Raw genomic sequence first — 25,327 nt, 5'->3', positions numbered from 1 at the left:
ACTCACCTGGAGCCAACTAGCAAGAATTGTATCTGGCAACCACAGGGCACGGAGGACAACCGTGGATCGTTGGGTGGACGAGTATGATTCGTACTCGCCCTAAAGCTGCGCTTGGGAAGGGCACGTTATTTATTGATTACTGTCCTCACACGTTCCAGACTATCCGAGAGCACTTTGTATTGATACGAACCAGTACATCGAGAGTCTGAGCCGGACGACAAAAGAACGCTTGAGTGAAGGAGCTAGTGGCGCTTTCATGTTCTTCTCGCACGATCAACAGTTGATTGTGAAGAGTATGAGCGACGAAGAGTCAGTTTTCCTACGGTCGGTAGCAGCGGAGTATGCGTCCTTCTTGCTTACGAACCCCGACAGTTTGCTGACACGGTTCTACGGCTGTCACGCCATTCGGCTGTATGGCAACACGTTCAATTTCGTTGTCATGGCTAACCTGTTTAGTACCGAAAGGTTATTCACCGTCGGTACGATATTAAGGGTTCATGGGTGAACCGAGTGCAAGCACCTTCCAAGGGCAAGCGTGTTACGTGTCGTCACTGTAATGCCAAGTATGTTTTCGGCTCGACGGATGCCGAGAATTGCCGTGCACGAGTTGGGCGCCACGAGCCCAATGTCATTCTGAAGGACAACGATTTGACGGCGAAGGTTCGTCTGGATACTAAGGTAGCCGAGGAGCTGTATGACCAAGTGGTGAAGGATGCGAACTTCCTCTCACGGCTGGGCATTATGGACTACTCGCTCCTGCTGGGTATCCACAACGTGGAGTATATGGTAAACCCGGATCTGGAGGAGGAGCCTATTCTTCCGCCCAAGGACGCGGTCGGACCGAGACGTCGGACCATCAACAACTCGACCATGCTGAGCCGGGGAGGTCGTGAAGGATCTAATGCACCTCCAATCAGGGAATCGAAACCTCGAACTGGTCTCCCGCGCGTTGCAACGGGTACGCGCCGGGCAAACACCGTCGTGGGTCCTTCGATCTACTACTTCGGTCTCATCGACATTCTTCAGACATGGAACATGGACAAGAAGTTGGAGCGCTTTGCCAAGACCAAGCTGCTCGCGAAGGACGCCGACGGCCTGTCGGCTATTCCTCCCGCGGCGTACTGCGAGCGATTCAAACGCAAGATGGGCGAGATCTTGTCTGTCACAACCCGCGACGAGTACGCGGAGTGCTACGTGGGCGAGCGGAGAGGAGCAATAGCTGCAACGGGGACGCCGAGCCCAACCACCGTTTTTTTTAAACTGTGAGGCCTTGGTGGGACACGAAGGCAATGGTGACGCCCCCACCTAGGGCCCGCCCTCACGGACAAAGAAAATTCCACCCCTCCATCCTGGGTTTTATGTTGACGACGTGCTGCTGCGGGTCAGCGGGTGTACTTTAGATGAAACAACACAAGCAGCAAGCACCAGTCCGAGCAAGTGACTTCCAGCTAATCAACCGATAATGAATCGAGCCGTTCAGTTTTGATATTAACCACCGTCCTCCATCCATCGTTTCTCCGCAACAGTCAGAGAGAGAGCGTTGAAACGCCCCACGCATAACCTCGCCAAATTGACCCCACACAAGGCACACTCGACAATTGGGCCACCCGCCATCGGTTTTGGCGCCAAGCGGTCAAATATCTTGATTTCACTATAGGCCGCGAGCCGAAACCTCCTCGACGACCACCAAAACCGTCGAAGTCCGAACTTCCAGCAGCGATGGCGGCACGCCACGACTATCGCCGGGAGCGCAACCGCCCAGTGCGCAACGCGTTGCTCAAGTGGCAAGTGCAGCAGGACCAGCGGCGACTAGCGGAGGTGCAGCAGCGTCTAATGCGCATGGCAGCACCGTCTCCGTCGTCATCGCTTGGCCCGGACAGCTACGAGTACTCGGACAGGCGGCCACCCGTTCGCAGGACGAGGCCACTGCCCCATCACGACCCGGAGGAGGACGCTCTCATGCACCTCATCATGGAGCGAGAGCAGCGGGAAGCGGCCTCGTCCAACCAGCACAGCGAGCGGCCGCCAATTGGCCTCAAGCCGTCGAGGATTCCGTATCCGTCGGCGCTGCCGCCTTTACGACGCCCAGAGGAGCAGCCGAAGCCGCCTCTGAATGCCTCGGTCAAGCACGTTACTTTAAGACCCACAGGACAGAAGCTTAATGCTGCAGGAGACTTCTACTCCCTGTGAGACCTCGGAGTCGGCGTTGAGCTCGTCCACTTCCGAGTTCCGACAGAATTTGGCCTTCTCGAGGATCAAAGCCCCGACGCCGAAACGGGTGGTGGGAGCGACAGCAGCTCCGTCGCCGAGGAATCCACTTCGATATGATCAAATGAAGACCCCGGACAGGTGGCGGACGACCGCTATGCACTCGAATCAAGAGGAGTTTAACGAGTCGGCGCTGAGGAGGTGGAGGAGGAAGACGCTCTGCAAGCGGATCGATTATTGGAGAAGGCAGCGAGGGATGGAGACAATGAAGCGCTGTGGAATGATTTATTTTATGGGACGAAAGCTGCACGAGCGAAGACGAACCAGCAGCCTGAGCAGCCTGTGGTGTACTCGACTAGCAGTTTTCCCGAAGTGTTCTCGCGATCAAGGTCTAATTCGCATGGGAGCTCGTGTTATGAGACTAGAGATGAATTTCCGCAGTCACCTCACAAGCCTGACTTCTGTGATGACGGATGCTGCCAAGGAGGTATCCACGATGACGATGACGATGAGTGCACAAACCAAGCCGTCAACTACTCAGCATAGTTATATTGGATCGCATGTTGTTGACTCCGATGGAGCTTCGCCGCCTACATCAACGCAGACTATAGCCGAGATGCTGGCATCAATGGACAAGGTATTTGACGCTGAGGCCAGTGCAGGAGATCTCGTTGCTGGGGGTAATCACAACCATGATGGATCAAGTGGGGGAGGCGACAAAGAACACCTCCCAACTGCTGAAGTACCCTCTGGTGATTTATTAGTGAAAACTAGTGTGATGTCTAGTGCAGAGCTTCCACAATGGAGTGTGATTGTGGTGGCAAGCTGTGTATTAGTCGGGACTTGTGGATTTATCGTGGAGGAGCTAATGGGCCTGCTAGGGCTATTCTCCAAGAATTCGCCGTTCACACTGTCGAGAGCTGAGCAAGACCGTATGCGCGACCGAGTAACTGCTCTCCACCAGGAGCTTCAAGGCTTTCAGGCTTCGACTTCGGAGGTCGAAGCAAAGTCACAAACAGTTTTAACAGAGTTGCAGCGCCACATGAATAGGATGCGGCTAGATCGTGAGCGGCATCAAGATATGCTCACGGGCGAAATGCAAGAGCTGCGTCGCCACATCCTAGGCATCACACACGAACTAGTCGAAAAAGAGCGCCAGTCGATTCAAGTTAAGCTCAAGGAAATTGTGGAGATCCAGGTTCTCAACGAACTGGACGAGCGCAAAGCCATTGCTGGCAATGAAGTTGACAGCGAGAATGCTTTGGAGGAGACCGCACCAGCTAGAATCGAAGCACACACAACAACGCGCCAATCTATAGCAATAGTCAACGATGAACAAGACCGGGAGAAGCAGCCTGTCGATAAGCTTGAGGACCCGATTCTGACACCAGCCCAGCCAGAAGTTGAGGAAAGTCAATCAATCGTACAGGTTTCAGGCAATCTTGACAACGCTGGAGTCGAGGCCACGCGAAGTATCGATGTACTGGTTCAAGAGGAGCTTTTGACCGCCTCGCCACAGATTGTTGAAGACCGAGAGGTTAGTCGAGTCAAGGTCGTGCCTGAGGTTCACATTAAGCAGGTCGTGGCCGAGATAGAGCAAGGAGTTGTTGCAAGTCCACTCGAGGTACTTGAGCAGACAGAGATCCAGCACGATATTATTGCCGAACCAACCCCGAAGACAACTGTCATCACAAAGCCTCCTCGGAGCACGTCTGGAATGTCGTGGGATGGTATTCTTCTGCTGGTGGGCATTATGTTTCTCGCAGCTTGTGTGGTGCTTCGCGTGTACAACATCAATCGCCGCAAGAGGTGGTTCGAAGAGCGTCGCAAGAGGAGAAACCAGCGTGCGTTGCTGTTAGCTCAGCGACGAGCTAGGGCGATGGCAGAGAGTCAGGACGACAGCGAGGAGTGGGATGACGAAGACACCGTCGAGGAAGTCTCTCTCATGACACCGGTCCGAGACAGTGAGGACGATGAGGCAAAGTCGGAGCTGAATCAATCACCCGATACCGACACGGACTTCGATGACTACAATCAAAATGAGGAGGCATCATACTCCCCAATTGAAGCTGCAAGGACAGAGGTAAGCATGTTCAACACCATTAACTATCCGATCAAACTCAACTAACAACTGTATTCTGTCGCGCCTCCCCTAGCAACAAGCCACCACTACACGCAGCAAGAAAGGCTACAGTCGAGCTTCTCCCGTGTCGCTGCGTCAACGCAGCCCACACCAGCGTCGACAAAACCACTTGCACGAGTTCTAGACATCATCAACATAGGATAGGCGACATCTAACTTTGTATCACCACCGAACCCACCGGGAGGGCAGACCCGCTTTCGCTACCATCATTCCGCCACATGTGTCATTCGTCAATCGACTCACTGTTCCGACGATGCTGGGGCGCGTAGCACGTCGCGTGCAGCGCGCAACGCCGCGCCGCGCCTTCACCTCCGCAGCAGGCAGCGACAGCACCGGGGAGCACATTGAGTCGCTCTACTTCACCACGAGTACGCCGTCTACCCGCAGAGAGCAATAAACCTCTGCACTGTCATCTAAACTAGTAGAATTTTTGCATTAGGAGACCACATCAAGGGCCGAGAAGTGCTCGAGGAGTTCGGCATGGTGTCGGCCGTGGCGGTCCGCTCCAAGTCCGTCATTAGCGACATGTATGTGGCTTTGGCGGGGCTGGTCGGAGGTACGAGATACCATTAATTTGATACCATTGAAGTGTTGGGCTCTGATGTCTTCCTGCTACTGCTGCTGCTGTAGGCGAGGCGGCGTCGTATACGTCGCTGATGAACGAGACGATGGCGGAGGCGGTGCATCGAGTGCAGTACGCGGCCAGGGCCCAAGGTGCCACGGCGGTGATCAACGTGCGGTTCGACTCCAACACGACCATGAACCGCCTGGTGTTCGGCATGCACTGCTCCGTGATCTGCTATGGCACGGCGGTGAGGTGCCGTCCCTTGAAAGAGGCGGTCCCGGTGTCGTCGCCATTCTTGCCGACGGAGAGCAAGCAGTGAGATGTGGTGCGGTGGTACGAGAAAATAGAGAGTTGAAAGGGGTTCGTAGATGCAGTTGAACTTTATTCGTTGTCTGCGAGAAGTTTGTGGGGGTGATGTCTAGGACGGTGTCGACCGGCGCTCGCTTCACGACGGCGAAGTGCTGGTGGGTTTGCTTCTGCCAACGGGAGAATTGAGGCCGATTGGGTGCCGAGTACGGACTCGAGCAACTCGCTTACGTTTGTATCCTGTGGGCGTTTGCTGGAGTTGTTGCTGCTTGATTTCGGCTTTGATTTTCTCTTGTACTTGTCCTTCGTCTTTTTGACGATATACCCTCCCCCGAAGAATAGCCCGTTAGCTGCATTGCTGGCGAATTCTTCACGTTGGCGGTCACTTAAGCGCTTTCGGATTTGTGCAGAGTCGCCGTCTCCAACCGAGTCGCCGAGTGTATCTTCTTCATTGTTACCAAAGGAATTGTGCGAGTTCGCTTTTGACGCAGGCGAAGATGGTAAAGTGAGCGGACCAAGATTCAGTGTTGCCAAAGTGAGCCGTCCCGGGTGTTCTTGCTCCTCCATCCATTGCTGATCATAGTAAGGGTCCAGAACTTTTATCGGGATGAGAGGCCGGATAGCTTTTCTTTCGTCGATCCCGTTCCTTTCGATGGTATCGAGTGGTACCACACTAGTTGACATCACACGGGGATGTTTTTGCTGCAATAGTGCTTTCGACAATTGCTCGTGCTGGTGAAGTGCGGCACGGGTATGGGCTTTTTGCTCGTGCAAGAGTTCGATCAACTCTTGTTTTCTCTTGTCTTCCAACTTCTTTTTCGCTTTGACCACACCGAGTTTAAGATCTCGAAGTTGCCGTGTTGTTGTGTGTGGTATGCGTGCTGCTGCCCCAGTGACATCGAGGAAAGGCCTATTACCGTCCTCATAGCCGTGAAAGCTAATATCTCGTTGTTGTTGTCGCCTCAATTCATCGTCACGCAGTTGCTGAACGTTTTTTATCCGATTAGGGCTGTGCTGGGCTCCCTCAAAGCTTAGGTGGAAGCTATCGGAATCAAAAATGTTTTCTCCATCACCAAGCGATATGAATGCTGCTTCTTCAAGAGCTTTTAAAATGTCCGACTTGTCGGAGTCGAGTCGTGGAATCGCAGATAGCGATGGTCCAGCAATTTCGTGCAAGTCCTCCTGGTCTAAAACTCGTTGTAGCAGCTCCCGAGCTTGCTCTTCTCGCTTTCGTGGGTGAATCGACGATGCGAAGATGCGTTTTACCTAAAGCATAGTGCACGGTTAGGTTGGTCTGCAGTTATTGGGCATTGGTATCAACAAAGGCACGAACATTGGTAGTACGCCTTTGGTGTTTGGCTGTCGATGATTCCGGGTAGTAGTGTTTCACGCGTGCGCCGAGCAAAAACTCGAGCGGTACATGATCATTTGCATCCGTCTCGGGAGACATCGACTTTGCATTTGAACGCCGCTGATCTTCATGTCGAAGTTAGAGATGGTGAGGTGGTCAAGCAGCTATTTCGACTTGGTGGTTTCTCCAATACGAGACACAGCTCAACGGCAGTTGGCCAGAGAAAATAAAGAGCTTGTCGTGCCCCCACAATGAGTTCTCGTGCCAGAACCGAAAGAGGCTGGTGGCAGGCGAGGTTCCACCATGGTTTGCTGCTGCTCAAGCCCTGAAGAAATCTCCGAAAAAGAAGGAGTCGCAGAAACGAGGAGTGGTCTAGCCCCGCGAAGTGCTCGAAAGTACGCTTTTTTTTTTCTGCACCGCAGCTTTAAATGCTGATGCCGAAGCTAACTCGCGCATCTAGGTGTCGAGATGTGTTCTGTTGCCTACTATTTGTAGTCTATTGGATCGGCATGGTAAGTTTGCTTACCAACACTGTTTGATATTCCACCTGATAACCTATTTCGTTCACGTGCTAGGTTGTTGTTGCTGTCGTTGCTCTGCAAACAGGCCAACCCCTCAGGTAAAGCATTTCGCAACTCTCAAGACAAGTGTAGCGATCTCATATAATTACCCTGAACCAAACAGTCTCATCTACGGGAAAGACTACAATGGAAACGTTTGTGGTGAAGGGAATTACAGCAACGCGCGGTTCACGACCTACCCTCGACTCAATGAAGATCTCATGGTCGCAGCGGCGCATGGGGTGTCTGCAGCCAACGCAAGATTTTTCGGAGTCTGTGTGGAAAGTTGCCCGATGGCCGGTTCGAAAACTTGCACCTATGGAGATGAAACGTGCTGGGTTGTTGCTCAGGATACGGAAGCTGCGTTCTTCCGTTGTTTACCAGTAGCGTCGACCAACGAAACTATACTGGAAGAAGTTTGTATTGACCCCAAAGGTGCCGACCCAGCTTGCACTGTAGACTTGTTCGAGGCTGGCAAATGCAATACAGTCTGCAATACCAAGCGGGCACACAAGGAAGTCTGGGAAGTTGAAGCTCCGGGTGGAACGAGCCCGTTGCTGACTCAATTACAAGGCAATCTGCAGGTGTTAGGGCGTTTCTTGAACGACATGTACGCTGCGCGTTCCGTGATCCTACTTGTTGGCGGGCTTGGTTCATTAATCCTGGGCTTAGTTTGGTTGGTTGTGCTACAATTTTTCGCTGGCTGCGTGGTGTGGCTTACCTGCACGCTGGTGCTCATTGGTTTGGTGCTACTAAGTCTGTTCTGCTCCGTGCGTTCGGATCTGATATCATCTGAACAACTTGGTGGTCTATCTTTTTTGAATGCCACCACCATTGATACGACAGCGCTAGCAGTGACAAGTGATAAAAACACAAAATTGCAGTTTAAGGCAGCTGCCTACGTGTCTTGGGTGACCACTGGTGTTATCTTCTTGCTGCTCATTGCGATGCGTAAACGCCTGAAAATCGCCGTCGCGATCATTCGGGAAAGTTCCAAGGCAATTCAAAAACTCCCGATGCTTTTAATTTGGCCAGTTGTTCCTACTGCATTTTTCGTGGGCCTCGTGATCTACTGCGTAGCTGTGGCAGCTTATCTTTTGAGTTCGGACGATTTGAGTTCGGCGGTGAAGACATCTGCTGCAACATTCAACGTCACGACTGAACTGAGTGCCGCAGAAGGGCTACCAGCGAAAAAGCTACAACAGGTTCTGCTAGCATACCACGTGTTTGGCTTCCTGTGGACGAACCAGCTACTTCAGGCGATTTCGATTTGCGTCATTGCTGGAAGTGTCGCGCAGTTCTACTGGACTCCTCCGTCTGACAACGGAAAGCGAACGCTTGAGGCACGATTTCCAATCGCACGGGCCCTTCGGTACACGCTACGCTTCAGTCTCGGATCGCTTTGCTTTGGGTCTTTTATTATTGCGTTTGTTCAATTTCTGCGGATCATGCTCGAGTACCTCGATCGAAAGTACGTTCAACCTTAGTTAAACGTGAGGGTAGCTTGGACGTGGCAGCGACTAAATCCATTGTTTGTTTGAACTGTGCAGCACGAAGCAGCTCCAACAGACTAATCGAATTGTTCGCGTGGCACTTCTCGTAGTCAAGTGCTGCCTTTGGTGTTTCGAAAAGTGCATCAAGTTTCTTTCGAGGAACGCCTATATCCTGATCGCGATGAAAGGTAGTTCATTCTGCGCGGCTTCGGCTCGCTCGTTCAAGCTCATTTTCAAGAACATTGCGCGTGTGGCTATGGTGAACTCCATCAGCTTCTTCCTGCTCTTACTCATCAAATTGACTGTCACACTAGCCGTCGGACTCGCCGTTTTCGCGTTACTGGCTAAATCCTCTTCGCTGTCACTGTCGGGGGATCAGCTCTCATTACTGGGAGGAGAGACTGTGACATCGCCCCTGGCACCTGTGGTTGTGGCCTGTGTTCTGGCTTGGCTTGTAGCCTCAGCGTTTGTCAACGTCTACGATGCCGCTATAGACACCATCCTGCTTTGCTTCTGCGAGGATACGGAGCTGCACGGTGATACTGCCAGCGAGTTCATGAGCAAGGAGCTGCAGCGCATCATGGGCGGAGATGCTCCTCATCACGAAACCAAAGAGGGTAAGCCCCACCTAATTCGCGTTTCGCCACGAGGTGAGGGGAAGACCACAAGTCCACCGGGCAGTCCAGCTCGCCACACGCCACACGACGAGACCCCAGTCGAGCGAATGGAAGAGACAGACATCTAAGGTAGATAGGACAAGGGGGGCGCAACCAGTTCTTCGATTCACTGGCATGATAACAATACATTTTATATTTCTTACCGTACCTTCGGAATTTAGATACCAGTGCTCTGTTAGTGGTCAACAACTAATGTGGAGTAGGCACAAACTGCCAGCTTCTTACGCCACGTGATCTTGTGTTTCTCGCGCTGTTGCTGCTCAAGTCGGTCAAGTTCCTTCCGACGCTGAGTCTGCCTGATCCGATCTTCCTGGTGGACTCGCGCCAGCCAGACCTCGTAGGCCTGCTGGCTTTCAGCCTCGGAGTGGCTGCGGCGTAAATATGACACACCGTGATCGTTCGGTATAATAGGTTTGGTCTGCTCGGCCCTGCGCGTCTTGCCCTTCGTCTTTGGATTTACGTGAAGAGAAGGCGGCTTGCGCCACGGCATCGGCTGAGCAGCAAACGAAGGTTTAGCACTTCAACTCCGTCAGAGATACACGAAAACAGGAGCGTACTGCATGCACACCTGTTCATCGTTGCCGTTGCTGTTCGATGCAGTTTTAGACTTTTTGTTCGACTTCCTCTTGCGTCGTAGCCAGTCCTGGAAGGCGGCGTCGATCTCCGCCTGTTTGTCCTGATTGTTGTCGTCGATGCAATCTAATTCATGCGATTCACTGTTGGCTCGAGCCTTCTTCTTCTTCTTCAGCCAGTGGTCGTACGAGACGGACCTGTGGACCTGGTGCCAAACACCGGAGGAGTGTTAGAATCTGCGACGTGTGAGCATCTTCAACGTCCGCAGCCAATGGCGTCGCGTTGCACGCACGTTGAGTATCTGGTGGCGTGCCGCGCCCTCCACGTCAAGAGGCTGGAAGCGCTCCTGCCAGTGCCAAATGCCTGTCGTTGGCATTGCCACCATGCTCCCGAGTCGTATCCCTAAATGCAGCGTGGGGAAGAGATGCATGCGCATCAAAATGTTGTCTTGCTAAACCTGGGCATCGTGTTGGTCTAAATGTAGCCGGTTCGTTGGACCCACGGGCCCATCCCCAGTATACTGAACGCAAGTGAAAATATTCAAACATTTTCCCGCCAAGTGGGAATTTGATCACTTTGTACAGGATCCCACTCGCTTCCAGGAAGAAACGATCGTGACTCCCGCTTCTCAAGAATGACTACCGCCCCTTCACTGCCCAATCGACCAACCACCGCCGAGGTAATGCATGCCCAATGAGAGCGAAGCGCTCGAAGCTTTTCCGCCTATAGCCGCCGCTCACTGACGCTCCATGTGCATGTGCGTGTCCTTCCTCTCGTCGGCGGTAATGTAGCAGCCCCGCCACGCCCAGCCAGCCCATGTCGAGCGACGGAGACGCCAGCGCCAACAACGCCAACCTGCAGATGCAGCTGCAGCTGCAGAACCAGCGCGCGCAGATGCAGCAGCAGCAGCTCGCGCTGCACGCGTTCTGGCAGCACCAGATCCAGGACATCTCGCAGATCGACCCCAACGCCTTCGACTTCAAGACGCACCAGCTGCCGCTCGCGCGCATCAAGAAGATCATGAAGACGGACGAGGACGTGCGCATGATCAGCGCCGAGGCGCCCGTGCTCTTCGCCAAGGCCTGCGAGATGTTCATCCTCGAGCTCAGCCTGCGCGCCTGGATCCACACGGAGGAGAACAAGCGCCGCACGCTGCAGCGCAACGACATCGCCATGGCCATCACCAAGACCGACGTCTTCGACTTCCTCATCGACATCGTCCCGCGCGACGACATCAAGCCCGCCAAGAAGGTGCGGCGTCTCCCTCTCTCTCTGTCTTTAGCTTCCTCAAGTGCATCATGCTGACGCTATGCTATTGTTTTTTGTTTTTATTGTTTCTAGGGCCCGACGGACCCGCAGGCTGTGTACCAGCAGCAGCTCCAGCAGCAGCAAGCGGCGATGCTGCAGCAGCTCCTGCAGACCCAGAACGGCGCCGCCGCGACCGGGGTGCAGTGGCCCAACCCGCAGCTGCAGCAGCAGATGCTGCAGCAGTACCAGCGCATGCAGCAAACCGCGGTGGCCGCTGCTGGGGGCGCCACGACCCCGTCGAACGGCGCTCTGCCGAACTTGTCGCCCTCTGGCAGCGACGCCGCTGGCCAAGCCACGGCGAACACGACCCCTGGAGGCACGGTGACCAACGCGTCGACGTCCGACCAGCTCTCACTGAACCAGCGCAGCGTTGATGTATAATTTGCCTTAGCGCGGTCCAGCATCGTGAGGCTGACACAACCTTGACGTGTTTTTAATTGAATGATGAGCAAGTTACATTTTCGATACTTAATGAGCTTTCATGATTGTCGTATGTCTACATGTCGCCCTACGGCGTTGTGGATATCTCAACAAACTGTTAGTACTTGAGGGTGTGGCGAATACACATACAGAGCTCTTTGCTTTTTCACGTTCATTCGTTTCTGAACTTTATCTTCAGTTGGAACTATACGCTGGCATAACGTGCCAGCGTCATTTTTGATGCTCACGCCCCTGACTTTCACTGCTTCTTTCTCCATGAACTGTAATCTATATCGTCTACTTGTACTATATGTAAAGCAACGAAGTGCAACGGCACGGCTTACTCGGACGATTTTACCGTTAGCGGCAACGGCAGCATTTTGGACTGCTTCTCCGAGATCTTGACTAGCTGATAGGAAGCAACTCCTCCGATCTGTAGCAACAAAATCAATGTAAGACATCAGCAAAACTTTCTCGATGGTAATTCTGAGGGTCCCAAAGCTACGTACCGCAAGTGCCATGCCCAGGACCGACTGGATGGTGACGGGGTTGCCGAAGTACAGCACAGCGCTGAGGATGACGACCACGCGCTTCATCGTGCTCATGATGGAGAACGTGAGCTCCGATACCTCGCCCAGCACCCAGGACGAGCAGAAGCTGCCGATGAAGTGCATCATGCTGCACATCAGCACCTTGCCGAAAGGGAAACTCGCGACAAAATTGTCCTGGTGCGCACGAGCGCTCATTAGCACGAACGGCGCATTGATTGCGAACGACACGAACGCGCTGTAGAAGTGCAGCTGTCGACCAAAAACATTTTAAAGGTTAGCAAACATGAAACAAAAAAAAAATCTCCCCTCTAAAGCTTCACTCACGTTGACAGTGTCGACTACGATCCGGCGTCGCAGCAGGAACTTGGCGTACATGCTCTGCATGACACCCAGCAGCGCTGAGGTCACAGCGAACATCACGCCTGAGAGGGCCAGGTCCTGCACCACCAAAAAACAAAACCATCCACACACATCCCTGTCAGCTCGCGAACCCATTGAACGCTAGAAACCTAGCAAGGTCCTCCCACGTACGTTCATTCCCATCTCGGACACGGAGGCCATGACGACACCAAAGACGATCGGGACGAGACTGGAATACGTGGCCAAGGAGAACCTCGAGCGGTAGGCCACGTAGGCCAGCACCACGTTGAACAGGGGCTGCGACGCCTTGCAGGTCTGCGTGATGGACACCGGCACGGCGTTGTAGCTCCAGTACGTGAGCATCTTGGCGAACACGGAGAAGAGACTGAGCGGCACGATCCACATGATGCTGCGCATGCGCACGCGCTGCATGCGCCAGGCCCCCGTGCTCGTCGGCGAGCTCGGGAACGTCAGCACCACAACTGCATTATAGTAAACACAATAAATAAATAAGTAACTCACGCCGACCACCAGTAGAACACCCAACACAACACGGCCCGTACAGTCGAGGATGATGCTGATGAAGAGGTGGCACATGGTGAGCATCTCGGCCGACACGTGGTGCTCCTTGATCAGCACCTTGTTGGTGAAGGTGGCGCTGGCGGAGAAGAGGTACCACACGCCCAGGCTGCAGCCGATCTGTCGTCGCCATAGAATCACAGAGAGAGAAAGAGATAAAAGCGTCAGAGGACGACGAAACGGCAGTCGCTAACGTAGCTCTTCGCCCACCCGCAGCGCCTTGTTGTCCCGCAGGCGGCTGATGGCGCGGCCCTTGGGGGCCTTGTACTCCTTGGCGGGCGCGCCCATGCCGCCCTCCAGGTCGTACATGGGGTACGGCGCCGTCATCCGAGCCAGCATCATCGCGCTGAGCTGCCGCCTGGTTTTTCGCGAGTGGGCGAGCAATTTTTAACCTGGGCGACTGCTTCAGGATTCGGGGCTGGCTTCTGGGTTTTAGCCGCCCGGTTTATGGCGCAAGTGAGTGTGCGCCACACAACGCGACGTTAAACGAGCAGACGGCAAAGCGATCAGGTCGGCAGGTGGCGACGCGAATGGCTCGGTCTGCTTGAACACGCACAGGACCTGGGAGTGCGTGGGATATATTTGCTACAACACACTTCTATGGTGATTTTTTCTTCTTTGTTTGGGCTGTGCGGCGTTGTGGAGATACTGCAGCAACAAACTATATACCTATCGTGCCGTTACGGTAGGGGCATCCCCAGCGTGATGTTGAAGTGACCGATTGATGCACTTACGATCGTAGAAGTCGGCGGGTCGCGAAAGGCACACCCGCCACCCGTCTGCAATTTGCGTCGCAGTCGCTGGGGCTGTCCTGGCCTATTATTATCACGCCGATAGAGGAGAGAGGGGAAATGGAGAACGATGCATCCGGGAACGAGTACGAGGATGATCTGGAGGCGGAGGAGGAAGTGGAGCAAGTCGTGGTACGCTCTGAAATCGATGACGCTCAGGGGGTTGTTGGTATTGAGCTCCTTGCGTTGTCTGTAGGGAAACGAGGTACAATCTGATGCGTCAGAAGTAGTTTCCGACCCCGTGGAGCCCATCGTGGACACTCCCGAAGCCTCCGGTCACCAGCTCGACGCCCTTGGCTATGACCGAGAAACTCCAGTTGAAGGTGTTAGCCCAGAAGAAAGTGTTGTCCCGGAAGAACAAGCAGAGGAAGGCGATGAGGAGAAGGGAGAAGCTGGTGAACTAGTTGTTGATGGGACCATCTTATCAGAACAGCAAGGTGAAGCTGCCCAGGAACTATTGATGCCGCACCATGAAGAGCATCAGAAACTGCAAAGTAGCCCGAAAAACCATTCTACTCGAGCAGACGCAAAGGACCTGCAGATTGCTGTGATGTCAAAGAAGCTAAACCAAGTGAAGAAAGTCAACTCAGAGCTTCATAGCCAGCTCCAGCGGTTCAACACAGGCGATGTTGTTATTCAGGTGATGTTGATTTCGACGTTCGTGGTCGGATTGATTCTGCTGTTCGGAGTTGCTAATCATGTTTCCGTGGCAGCTAGAAAACCGTGTGAAGGAAAAGCAAAAGCGAATCGAGGAACTGATGCGTGAAAACCGCACGCTGAAAAACTCGGAACGACTGCTAGCAAAGGAACTCGAAGACCTGCAGAACTCGAAGGTAAGACAACACAGTCATTTCTACCACCCTCGACCGTGAAGCTACCAGCTGAATTGTGCGATTTCGCCTAGGACAATTTCCCAAGCAAAAGGCGTGCTTTACAAGAAGAGTTGCGTGTTTGCAAGGAAAGAATTAGACAACTCAAGGAGCAATACCGAGTTGCGGACGAAAAAGGCTTCAAGTTGCACCAGCACAGTTTCGATCTCGCTGTCAAAAACAAGGGACTAAGTGAGAAGGTTAAGCTCCTAGAGGGGGCTACTGCGTCAACTAGTCTTCTGTCGCCTGTTTCGTCTTCTGCTCGGATTGGAGCTGCAGTACCGATGGAAGGAACATCTCAGGAAGAGGTCCAGACAATTATTGCAAGCCAAGAAGAAGAGATTACCCGACTACATCAGCGCGTGGCGCTGATGAAAAAGGCCCACAAGGCTGACCAAGCGAAGTACGAGCGACTGCTAAAAGCTAGTCAAGACGAAATCGATCAAACCCGTGTTGCCATGGAGGAATTCTACCAACAACTATTTGCCAAGGAGCGCGCAGCACGAGATCAATTCCTACACATGAAGAAGCTTAAGCGCGCGCTCCATGAACTTGCAAACACGCAGCAGACAAACCAGCGCTTCCAGCCGTTCCTGACGAACCGGGAAGTGCGCATCACGAACAGAAGCAACGGTTATCGTCACCACCAAACCGGCCAGTACTCTCCTCAGAAAGGTCCAGCGTCAAACCCTGGCCGGTGGATTCACGAAGCACTGCACCATCTTGGTTTTGTGATGCCTCTGTCATCGGAGCTTGATGGATCGACCCAGTCTGCAACGGGTGACGCGCCGGAGAACCAAGTCGATATTCCCGAGAACTGCATCCAAGGTAAATTGGTACCGTTTCCGCCGCCGGCCGCCATCGACCGAGGGTTTGCAACTATCAGTACTCGTGCACAGTTCCACAACAGCTTCGGGTCCAGGCGTGGCAACAGAACACGGAATAACGGTAACCTGAGTGACGTAAGCGCCGCCACAGACTGCATCGACGAGGAGGAGGACCCGGACGCGGCAGAAACACCCGCACACGCGATCGGAACAGCGCCACCTACGCCAGAAAATCCCGGCGTAGCGCTGTATTGGGAAGACAGCGAGGGCGCTTGATGCGGTAAAATTCTTAAGAATGTCAGCCCTGACGTTAAGAAAAATCGAGCGAAAATATTGCGGCTCCGTTTAACTCCAAAGACCTTCTCCTTCTGCGCCAGCATCGCACGAACGAAACTGCATTGCGCCTGCTCCCCGAATATTGCAACGTGCGACAGCGTGGCGCCAACATTCCTAGGCGTCCGTTTCAACGAGTTTGGATGGCTAGCAATGGCTAGCACGCGCAGATCAGACTGCTCGGAAAACTGCCACGTGCGAAAGCGCAGTTATGTCGCTTCTCGAATGCGGCTGGCGCGATTCTCGTGGACTAAAGTGCTGCTATCTTGAGGCGTGCTTTGCAATCGTCATCGGCCGGCCGGCCGCTGTGAAACGTAACGTAGGCGACCCTACCAGGCCAAACAAAACTTCTCGAATGCTCCGGGCGGTTGGTGATCCTCATCAGGCCCAGCACAGGCATTTCCGATTTCGCCTCGGCAGTCCCACTCTCCACTCTCATCCCAAGCTCCCAGCGAGACAGATACGATGACCCTGAGCCACCACGTCGAGGTTGACGCCGCCCGCTTCCGTAAGGAGCTGCTTTTCGTGTGTTGCAAAAGCGACGACCCCACCATCGACCGCGTGCGGCAACTGCACGAGTACGTAGTCTCTGCTCTTCTGCACCACTTGGTATCGAGTGCTGCACTCACCTCTCTACTCATTCGTTGCTTGAATAGTATTCTGCCCAGCCCGACGGACAAGATGCTGTCTCCCGTGAGCCGAGCAATCCGATCACGGTCGTTCACGGGCCAACCCAATCGGATGGCCACAGCCTGAGCAAGCTACTTTTCCAGCCGACACCGTTTCTTCATTATCTGACGGACGTCGAATCTCTCAAACGCAGTAGTCCTCAGTCCAAGCGAGAAGACCGATGCCACAGTACGCCCCTGCGCGGGCGCGCACAAGTAGCCGCAACCAGTCACTTGGACTCGGCTTCAATTTTGCTCACGGCCGAGACCGGCACCATAGAACGCAGGCATTCGTGACTCCATAACAATATCAGCCCTCTTAGAGATCCGTTTTGCCATGACAGCGTTCGTCTACAGGCAACTTCAACATGTGTGCCCTTTCATGCTCTGAGCTCCTCTCATTGGTCAAAAATCCAAAATTCTTTTCCTGGATCCTATTTTAAAAAAGAAAGCCATGAGCTCAACTCTCGACGTGAAGCTCAACCGCATCGACCGCATCTTCCACCCGCATGTGGGTTTAGTAAAACCTCATCGACCCCCTCCCCTCTTTTAACACTATCCTAACTAAAGTGAAAATGACAAAACCCACTGCAGGAGGTTGTCCAGGGCCAGGTGATCATCTCATCGCCCAAGGGCTTCTCGCACCAGGGGCTGGCCATGAAGGTGGAGGGCAGCGCGCGTCTGCAGCTGTCCACCAAGAGCGCCGGGCTCTTCGACTCCTTCTACAACAATGTGGCGCCCCTAGAGCTCGTGTACTTCCACCTACCAGTGGCCCCGGCGGGCAAAGTGCCCGCGGGCATTTCCAAGTTCCCCTTCGAGTTCGAACTGCAGGGCAACGACGGCCAGGAGCTGCTGGAGACGTATCACGGCGTGTACGTCTCCGTTAAGTACGAAATCGTGTGTGACTGCATCCGAGGGATCATGAAAAACAAGCTGCACAAAACTTTAGAGTTTGTGGTGGAAGTGCCGGTGAGTTGCCGGGTTTTTTATTCACTTTTGCTGTTTTTTTTCGTGAGGTTTTATCTTTTTTCTTCTTCTTCTTAGTTGAGGGAGCCATTGCCGGACTCACCGGAGGAGTTCCACATTACCCCCGAGTCGTTGGAGAATGTTCGTCCGGTGAGGATGGATGCCCGTGGATGTTTTTTTTAGTTTTGCTGCTAACGTTTCATGTTGACATTGGTGCTATGGATCGAGTGCAGCAAAGTCTGTCGGTGATGCCGTATTTCCACATTACGGGCAAGGTTCATCGCACGAACTGCCCTGTGAACTTGCCATTTACAGGAGAGGTGAGGATCAACACTCTTTGGAGTTGAATAATTATTAGGTTGCTTACTGTGAGGTTTGGGCTGTATTCCCAGATTATCATTGAGGAAGCAAAAAGCCCGATCAAGTCGGTCGAGTTACAGTTGATTCGAGTTGAAAGCGTCGCGCACGCTGACGGAGTCGCGAGAGACGGTACCACGCCAGCAAGGCATACTACAGCCACAGTTGAGACTGAGACTGACGTACTTTTACGATGTGTTGTTCGCGACAGCGACGGAAATCCAAAACGTCCAGATTGGATGGGGTGATGTGTGCCGCCAAATGGCGATCCCAATTTACATGATCTTCCCGCGTTTGTTCACATGCCCCACGATGCTTACTCCAGGTACATTACTGTGCATTGTGGCAACGCGGGACTCGCTGTCAAAGTACTAACTCTGCTTGCACGTTGGATATTTTGCCAGGGTTCAAGGTTGAATTCGAAACCAATGTTGTAGTGCTTTTTGAGAACGGAAACATGATAACGGAGAATTTCCCGATCACATTGTATCGGTAAGCAAGCTCTCGAGCGATGGATTCCCCCGCTTAGCAGAGTACCAGAACCAGTGAATTTTTATTGGTGTTGTTTTTATTGAGTACCTGTTATCTGGCGATGATGAACATCTTAGTCAGTGCTCTTCTACGACTTGTATAATGCAAATTGCATCGATATCTTGAGGATACTACTGCAGGTGGACAGTCTCTTTGCAACGATTGCCTGACACAGCTCGCGGGATGTTGTAAGAGCACATCCATAGTCGTTTAACAGTCTTGACGTACGATTGGGCGCAGTAGAGACCCGTGGCAACCAATTAAATGGACCAACCGCGCACAGTACACTTCAACGTGAGGTGGGCGCGATACCTGTCAAGGATTTGTGCCATTGCCGGCACAGCATGACCGCCAGGAGGAGACAAACCACCACATTGCAGTCATCTCGAAGTTCATTCCGGAATTCACCACCTCCAGCTAAGATGTCCAAGGTTCAGTCACCCGCGCTCACCCCACAGTTGACACCGTCCGTCACGGGCTACATCAGCACCAAACTCTGGGACGAGCGGCCCGCTCGGTATGCTGCGAACGTGCTCAAGCACGTGTGTATCTTCCTGCTAATCCTCACGGCGTGCGAGGAGACCACGAGCTTCGCCATCGGCCAGTCGCTCAAGAACTTCTTCCAGAAGCTGGGCTGGTCCAACAAGGGCTCCACGTCCATGAAGCTGACCTACGACTCCTTCAGCCAGTTCATGTGCATTGTCGCCGGGTACGTCTCCGACGAGCGACTGGGCAAGTTCAAGACGCTGATGTCGGCCGCTACGTTCGATTCGTTCGGGCTCCTCTTCCTCGTCATCGCTGCCCTGCCGGCCGTTGTAAACAATTACCTGGGGGTTAGCAAGGCCATCTTCAACATCGGTCTGTTCCTGGGTGTGGCTATCTCGCAGATCTGCCTACGGTCTCTCGTGATCTCGTACGGAGGTGACCAATTTTCACCTGCTGCTCCCCCTTCAGAGAAGGCCCTCTTCTTCAGCATCCAGTACTGGTTCGCCAACATCGGTGCTTTTATCGGCTATGCCGTGTTCCCGTCGGTATCGATCCACGGCTTCGGTGCCATTCCGGCAGAGTACGGCTACGTCGCCGTGTACCTTGTCGGTTTGGCCATGGTTGTCATTTTCCTGGGTCTTCTCTGGTTTACACGCAACCGGTACGTCAATGTGCCGCCGACGAAGGAGTCCATCGCGGTGGTTATCAAGATCGTGCTTCACCACGCCAAGAAGAACGTCCATGCCCAAATGATCGTTCTCGGCACGGTCCTATACATTTTGGCCTTCCTGCTCAACATCCTAGCGTCTTTCTTGTCCGATGACGGTGAGGTGGGTCACAACATCTCCTACGCGTGCGGCGTGATGATCGTCATTGCGACCATTCTCTGGGTCTACTACGGCCAGAGCTCCGAGTTCATGGAGTCTGCCAAGGATACCGTGGGCGACCGATTCGACCCTGAGCTGGTGGACGGAGTGAAGCAAGTGGTCCGCATCTTACCTTTCAATGCTTTTAATGTTTTCTGGTGGGCTTGCCAGAACCAACGTGGGAACAACCAGTCGATCATCCAGCAGACCGATACTCGGCTTGGAAGCGGGACTTTCGCGAGCCAGATTCCTGGACCTACTGTTCAAATGTTCAACCCAATTGGAGTTTTGATCTTTGTCCCTCTCATGGAAAAGGTGGTCTACCCTCTCTACGAGAAGTACACCGGAAAGCCTGCGAGTTCGTACGGGAAGATTTTAGCCGGTTACGGCATGGCTGCTATCGCCATGATCTGGACGGGGTGCTTCGAAATCATTCGACGCAGTACGTCGCCTCTCACGTATGTCGACTCGAACGGGGTCACACAATTCATCCTGAACGATGACGGTGGGCAGGTGATGAACGATATTCCTTGGTGGACGGCTATTCCGCAGTATCTGCTCGTCGCATTAGCCGGTGTGATGATTGCCATACCGATCTACGATGTCAACTTCTCGGAAGTGCCTCAGAGTATGCGAAGTACGTCTATCGCTCTTGGTTTCTTCGTCGGATCCATGGGCAGTTCGCTGCTCTCCATCATCGTGTTGCTCTTCGGGAAGTTCATTCCGTCCAACCTCAACAACGGCCACATTGAGTATTTGTTCTTCACAATGGCTGCCATCATGGCGGTCAACATTTTCTTCTACGTCATCGTCATGAACAAGATGCAGCTGGGAATGATTCCTCGCGTGAAAAAGGCTGGCGAAAATGAGGTCGAGCAAGCTCAAGCTGGAGACGTGTAAGTATTCATGCCGCTGGACTAGTCATTTTGAGCTTGAAGTCACTGTGGCGACTCCGTATTTGGGTGTCGTCGGTGTAGATCCGAGAGAACGCTGATTGTGTGGCGGTTGTCTCCGACGTACGATGGTGCCCCAGAAACACCATCGATGGCGCAGCCTCCTCGATCATTCTAACTGGAGCCCGTATCAATTCAATCACTTCAAGTGGGAGGCGTGCCTCATCAACTAAAACTTTCTCGATAACGACTCGTCGTATCTTGTTCATTGACATGGCATCCCGTGTTCATGTATCCGACGTGCAGTGCTGATAATAAATGTACTGCATCCATCAGAATTCGATGTGGCGTCGAAGTCTCGTCCAACATCGGTAAGACGTCCAAATAGGCAGAACAAAACTACGAAGTAGTAGGCCACAGAAGCTGCAAGACAGCCAGGTGTCCATTGCTTGTATAACTACTGGGGCTTCTAGTCATCGTTTCTTGAGGAGCAAAACAAAAATTGCAAGCCAACGTTAGGTCTGATGTGAGAATTGATATTTCGAGATGCTGCGGTTTCGTTGAAATCGAGTCACACGTTGCAAGGCTCCAACAGATCAGGCAAGTTGCAATGCCCGCTCCCAACTCGCGCAGTTCAAGCTCCAATCCAGAGAGAGTCGATGGCAGCGACACCCAGCATCCCAACAGCACGACCGGGTTTTCGGCGGCTTCTTCGTTTTTCATCATTCACGAGTCGAGCAGCGGTGTCATCTTGCCTAATGGAGGTGGTCGAAGTCCACCAAAGTTACGACGGAGAGGTGACGATAACGGGTCTACGGATTCTATGCGCAGTCGCCAGGCTGGCATATCTTCTATGAGTTTGAGAAAGAAGGCATCGAGATCGAAGACTCCAGCTAGTGCACCAGGGTCCCATTCCACTAGCTCACTCGCCACTACGTCAACAACTCGCCAAAGTTCGTCGACTGCGTTGTCTCCAACTGTGCATGAAGGTCACGAGAGCGGCGAAGAGGAAAACTCGACTCAATTACAGAGTGATACACAACCGCTGAATCCTCATATTACAGCGAAGAAGAAGCGTGCAATGGAGCTCTCCATCCTAAACCGTTGCGGGTCTGCTCCAGATCTGCCGATGTACAGTCCCCTCAGTGCAAGTGTGTATAGCTCTTCCAAAAAACGTACGCTTCAGGGCAGCAACGGTGCCAGTCCACACCTAGCAACGCTACAACGCAGTAGACTCACACCGTTGCCTGTCAGCACTCGAGCAGCAGTTGTGAAGCCGGACACTGTACTCACTGTCGACGAGGTCGAGCCCAGGCAAGGTCCAAGCGACGAGTTCGACTCGGCATCGCTGTTTTCCAAGGACCCTTTGCTGCAGGAGAAAATGCGGCAGGACGCACAGACGATTGCATCCTTGAAGCAGCGTCTTGTGCTCTTGGAACGGGAGGTCTCAGCAAGCACCAAGTATCGTCATTTGTCCGAGAAACAGTTAGCCCAGCTCAGCCTCGAAACTCAACGACTTCAAGGCGAGAAGACGCAGCAACAGGCTCGCATCGACGAACTTGACAAAACCGTGCTCAGACAACGACACGAGTACGACAAACTCGCAGCACGGTACACTGCTGTGTATGCCAATCTTCAGAAATTATTGGAGCAGCAGCAAAATCCATCCGACAAATCCGCCCAGCAGAGTGCGCTGCAAGCTCTGGCAAGAGAGAATCAAGATTTTCTTCGCAAATTTCGCGTACGCACTTCGATGACTAGCCGAATGTCTTGTTTCCAGGATTTTAATAATGGTTCTTGTTCCCGTGTACGAAATACTACAGGTTCTGGAAGCACGACATGCCGAAGACAAGACGCTGACATCCAACCAAGAAAAGAAAATCAAGCGTCTCAAAGCTGAAATCGAGGCCTTGCAGCACATGCACGACGCTAAAACTCGTGAAGACGACCTCGACGAATCTTCGAGCGACACCGACCAGGTCTCTCGCTTAACCAGACCGAAGAAACGCACGGATAGCGACATCAACCATGGCGGGCGTCCAAATAGTGCATCGTCAACTGCATCTATTACATCTTCAACTCCGAGAAGAGCAGTGTCACCAGTCAGAGTACAAGTTGTGCAGAATGCGGCGCTGGGTACCGCCAGCCATCTCGTCACAGCAGAAGCATACCAGTACATCGACCCCAACATCCTAAAAGTGCTGGAAAAAGTGGACTCGCAGTTCAGCATCACTAACGCCATTAATTTGTCGGTGGTGCTCAAGAAGTGGCTGAATAGCTGCGTCCACATCGTGTGCTCCACTCATCTCCCAACCGTGCTACAAACGTAGGTCTCGTCGTTAGATACTTTATGGCTCACTCTAACCCATTGCTACACCCTTTGTAATGCAGGATGTTGAAGCGGATGTGTGAGTTGCTGCATTGCGAGCACGTAGCGCTTTTCACGGTAGATTATGCTACTCGGAAATTGGTCGCGAGCTCCTCCGAGCGTGGACCTGTGCGCTGGGAGTTACCGCTCGACAAAGGCATCGCTGGTTATGCTGCCCGTCAAAACGTGCTCTGCAACGTGCATGATGCCAATGACGACCCACGCTTCTTCAGCTCCACAGATTCCATCACTGGTACAACATCACGAGAGGTCTTGGCCCTTCCGATCGTGCACGAGCTCCAACTGCACCTCGAAGCACACTTGGCTGCTGGTGGAGACAGCAATCGTACGAAGATGAACAGCCACGGGGTCTTTGCGGTGCTCCGTGCTTGGAATACTACCCACCAGAAACCATTCTCGCCCAACGATCAGATCCTTGGCTCTCTCCTTGCCATTCAAGCTGGGATCATCCTTCGTCAAACCGCAGTGACCAAGACGTTGCAGAAAATTAACCACAAAACGCACCAGATCCTGCAACTGCCAAGCGAAATTGTCGCTAAGGCTTCAACGGGGCTACATACGATGAGATCTCCGCATTCAGAGTTGCCGAGTAGCCCATCAGCAGCCTCGCCGTTACCGTCTTCAATGCCATCAGAGTATCCTGGGCCATCGCTATTCCCGTCGGTAGTGCAGCTTGTAGCTGTCGCGCAGAGGGAACTGGGCGAGTGCTTGGGTATCAAGCAACTACGAATCTTCGTGTTCGATGCTGCAGCGCACAAACTGTGGCATGCTGGAGAGCAACTGCCACACGACACAGGAGATGGCAGCACTCACACCGTTGTCCGCCGCTATGCCAGCGCCCAAGCTTCTCTGTGTGCTCTCCTCTTTCGTAGTGATGCCACCTCGATTATTCTGACGGAGCCCTCAGCCCAAGCAGCCTTTAATGACACAGTGGACATACCCGGTGGAGCTCGTGGATTGTACCTTGTTCCAGTTCTCTCGCCCTGGGGTAACGGAGCACTACCGTTTGGAGTGGTGCAGGTAGCACGAGTGGCTAAGGCTCGGTTGTCGGCGTCACCGTTTGCGCTTACAACTTCTGAAGGAGCGGGGAACATCATAATACCTGGATCGGTCGCTGAAATCGTTGTGAACAACGAGCGTGAAGCTGCCCAGCAAACAGAGGATCGATTGATGCTGGAGTTGCTCGAGCTGTTTTGTCGAGTATTCGCTGGGCTGCTACACCACATCGCCGCCCAGCAACTTCACGACGCTTGCCCTTCGGAGATACTACAGGCCCAACTTGCAACCCTCTCTGACCAACTTGCCGGAACGCGAACGATGGAAGACGATAATGACGATGATACCGACGCTATTCCCACTGAAGTCACTCCAACATCCCAGCAGGGTGATCGCGCCACGAGCTCGCACCGCTCTGGAAGGCATGCATCGGTTTCTACCGTGCGAGTCTCCACACCACTGTCACGAAATGCCCGGCGGGTGGCCTCAGCAGACCCGAAACACAGAGCAGCACTGGAGTCTCAACGCGTATCCTCTTCACCAACAAACAGCCCTGGTAAGCCCCGAGTCGGTGGCGATCACCCCGTCAATCGACACAGCACTCCTTTCGAGGCGGTCAGCTACGAAGTTCTCTCTGGTACTAGCGCTGATGTTAACGATTCTTCTGCCGCAACATTCGACCTCATATCGGGGGTGGCAGTCGATGCCGAAGACATGAATGCAGAAACGAACGTGCTTGGGAGCGAGAATGAGCTAACTGAGCCTGGCCAAGAACAGCACGAAGCAATAGGAGCGGCAGTGGGAACAGACCAAGTCCCTGCTTCATTAGCTGAAGACTATGCCACCACATTAGACGGCAATGTCTACGCTACAGCTCCGGATGAAGAGTACCTTGCCAACGAGAGCTACACTTGGGGGGATACTGGTGCCTATGACCCTACCTTGTGGCCTGCTGATGACAACGCTCATGGCTTCAACGAGGAAGGTGCTGCGTGGGAATATGATACAGTGGAAGATGCAGCACTGACAAATGAAGATGATGCCAGCACGACCATGATGAGGGGAGGCAGCCACATCTCCACCAACTCCACATACGCCATTGACCTGCATTTGTCGTCTAGAAACACGTCCAGCGCCGAAGCAGACGAGCGAAGTGGCGCCCTTTGACAAGTAGAAGACTCGATGGACCTCAGGAGAAGCGAATGTTACCTGGTCTTGAATATAGAGAGGAATGATCAACACTCACAAAATGCATAGAGAT

General features: G+C 53.2%; 13 protein-coding genes across 13 annotated transcripts; 11 read left to right on the top strand and 2 right to left on the bottom strand.

Moving 5' to 3' along the window:
- Nucleotides 1-295: 295 nt before the first annotated feature.
- IUM83_05574 (putative phosphatidylinositol4phosphate5kinase (PiPIPKD2)) lies at nt 296-1,266 on the top strand (the record flags this gene model as incomplete). Its single annotated transcript, XM_067929721.1, has 2 exons — nt 296-479; nt 608-1,266. The coding sequence occupies 2 exons, from the start codon at nt 296-298 to the stop codon at nt 1,264-1,266; spliced, it is 843 nt and encodes a 280-aa protein (XP_067799572.1).
- Nucleotides 1,267-1,719: 453 nt separating this feature from the next.
- Nucleotides 1,720-2,190, top strand: IUM83_05573 (Phosphatidylinositol-4-phosphate-5-kinase (Pi-PIPK-D2); the record flags this gene model as incomplete). Its single annotated transcript, XM_067929720.1, has 1 exon — nt 1,720-2,190. The coding sequence occupies one exon, from the start codon at nt 1,720-1,722 to the stop codon at nt 2,188-2,190; it is 471 nt and encodes a 156-aa protein (XP_067799485.1).
- A 1,060-nt stretch (nt 2,191-3,250) lies between these two features.
- Nucleotides 3,251-4,475, top strand: IUM83_05572 (Leucine-rich repeat-containing protein 71; the record flags this gene model as incomplete). Its single annotated transcript, XM_067929719.1, has 2 exons — nt 3,251-4,291; nt 4,365-4,475. 2 exons carry the CDS (start codon nt 3,251-3,253, stop codon nt 4,473-4,475), a joined length of 1,152 nt encoding a protein of 383 aa, XP_067799759.1.
- Nucleotides 4,476-4,604: 129 nt separating this feature from the next.
- Nucleotides 4,605-5,235, top strand: IUM83_05571 (UPF0145 protein; the record flags this gene model as incomplete). The annotated part of the gene is made up of 3 exons (XM_067929718.1): nt 4,605-4,719; nt 4,791-4,907; nt 4,982-5,235. The coding sequence occupies 3 exons, from the start codon at nt 4,605-4,607 to the stop codon at nt 5,233-5,235; spliced, it is 486 nt and encodes a 161-aa protein (XP_067799734.1).
- Nucleotides 5,236-6,876: 1,641 nt separating this feature from the next.
- IUM83_05570 (choline transporter-like protein) lies at nt 6,877-9,371 on the top strand (the record flags this gene model as incomplete). Its single annotated transcript, XM_067929717.1, has 7 exons — nt 6,877-6,968; nt 7,034-7,085; nt 7,149-7,192; nt 7,258-7,375; nt 7,484-7,568; nt 8,169-8,604; nt 8,684-9,371. 7 exons carry the CDS (start codon nt 6,877-6,879, stop codon nt 9,369-9,371), a joined length of 1,515 nt encoding a protein of 504 aa, XP_067799578.1.
- A 107-nt stretch (nt 9,372-9,478) lies between these two features.
- On the bottom strand, nt 9,479-10,261 carry IUM83_05569 (uncharacterized protein; the record flags this gene model as incomplete). The annotated part of the gene is made up of 3 exons (XM_067929716.1): nt 9,479-9,796; nt 9,872-10,081; nt 10,169-10,261. 3 exons carry the CDS (start codon nt 10,259-10,261, stop codon nt 9,479-9,481), a joined length of 621 nt encoding a protein of 206 aa, XP_067799518.1.
- Nucleotides 10,262-10,692: 431 nt separating this feature from the next.
- Nucleotides 10,693-11,565, top strand: IUM83_05568 (Nuclear transcription factor Y subunit C-1; the record flags this gene model as incomplete). The annotated part of the gene is made up of 2 exons (XM_067929715.1): nt 10,693-11,127; nt 11,218-11,565. 2 exons carry the CDS (start codon nt 10,693-10,695, stop codon nt 11,563-11,565), a joined length of 783 nt encoding a protein of 260 aa, XP_067799517.1.
- Nucleotides 11,566-11,944: 379 nt separating this feature from the next.
- Nucleotides 11,945-13,436, bottom strand: IUM83_05567 (Drug/Metabolite Transporter (DMT) Superfamily; the record flags this gene model as incomplete). Its single annotated transcript, XM_067929714.1, has 6 exons — nt 11,945-12,037; nt 12,114-12,404; nt 12,480-12,593; nt 12,687-12,997; nt 13,079-13,214; nt 13,305-13,436. 6 exons carry the CDS (start codon nt 13,434-13,436, stop codon nt 11,945-11,947), a joined length of 1,077 nt encoding a protein of 358 aa, XP_067799525.1.
- Nucleotides 13,437-13,945: 509 nt separating this feature from the next.
- On the top strand, nt 13,946-15,857 carry IUM83_05566 (uncharacterized protein; the record flags this gene model as incomplete). Its single annotated transcript, XM_067929713.1, has 4 exons — nt 13,946-14,017; nt 14,082-14,525; nt 14,599-14,718; nt 14,790-15,857. The coding sequence occupies 4 exons, from the start codon at nt 13,946-13,948 to the stop codon at nt 15,855-15,857; spliced, it is 1,704 nt and encodes a 567-aa protein (XP_067799524.1).
- Nucleotides 15,858-16,379: 522 nt separating this feature from the next.
- On the top strand, nt 16,380-16,670 carry IUM83_05565 (down syndrome critical region protein 3; the record flags this gene model as incomplete). Its single annotated transcript, XM_067929712.1, has 2 exons — nt 16,380-16,492; nt 16,571-16,670. 2 exons carry the CDS (start codon nt 16,380-16,382, stop codon nt 16,668-16,670), a joined length of 213 nt encoding a protein of 70 aa, XP_067799527.1.
- Nucleotides 16,671-17,036: 366 nt separating this feature from the next.
- Nucleotides 17,037-18,401, top strand: IUM83_05564 (Down syndrome critical region protein 3; the record flags this gene model as incomplete). Its single annotated transcript, XM_067929711.1, has 7 exons — nt 17,037-17,093; nt 17,177-17,551; nt 17,627-17,698; nt 17,782-17,868; nt 17,941-18,037; nt 18,117-18,230; nt 18,310-18,401. The coding sequence occupies 7 exons, from the start codon at nt 17,037-17,039 to the stop codon at nt 18,399-18,401; spliced, it is 894 nt and encodes a 297-aa protein (XP_067799526.1).
- A 457-nt stretch (nt 18,402-18,858) lies between these two features.
- Nucleotides 18,859-20,859, top strand: IUM83_05563 (Proton-dependent Oligopeptide Transporter (POT) Family; the record flags this gene model as incomplete). The annotated part of the gene is made up of 2 exons (XM_067929710.1): nt 18,859-20,684; nt 20,766-20,859. The coding sequence occupies 2 exons, from the start codon at nt 18,859-18,861 to the stop codon at nt 20,857-20,859; spliced, it is 1,920 nt and encodes a 639-aa protein (XP_067799520.1).
- Nucleotides 20,860-21,924: 1,065 nt separating this feature from the next.
- IUM83_05562 (cGMP-dependent 3') lies at nt 21,925-25,233 on the top strand (the record flags this gene model as incomplete). The annotated part of the gene is made up of 4 exons (XM_067929709.1): nt 21,925-22,422; nt 22,505-23,007; nt 23,073-23,302; nt 24,920-25,233. The coding sequence occupies 4 exons, from the start codon at nt 21,925-21,927 to the stop codon at nt 25,231-25,233; spliced, it is 1,545 nt and encodes a 514-aa protein (XP_067799519.1).
- Nucleotides 25,234-25,327: the final 94 nt, after the last annotated feature.

Source organism: Phytophthora cinnamomi (genome assembly GCF_018691715.1).
Source record: "Phytophthora cinnamomi strain GKB4 chromosome Unknown Contig4, whole genome shotgun sequence".
NCBI lineage: Eukaryota > Oomycota > Peronosporomycetes > Peronosporales > Peronosporaceae > Phytophthora > Phytophthora cinnamomi.
Note: the sequence above shows the minus strand (reverse complement) of the source record. Positions and strands in the feature narration are given on the sequence as shown.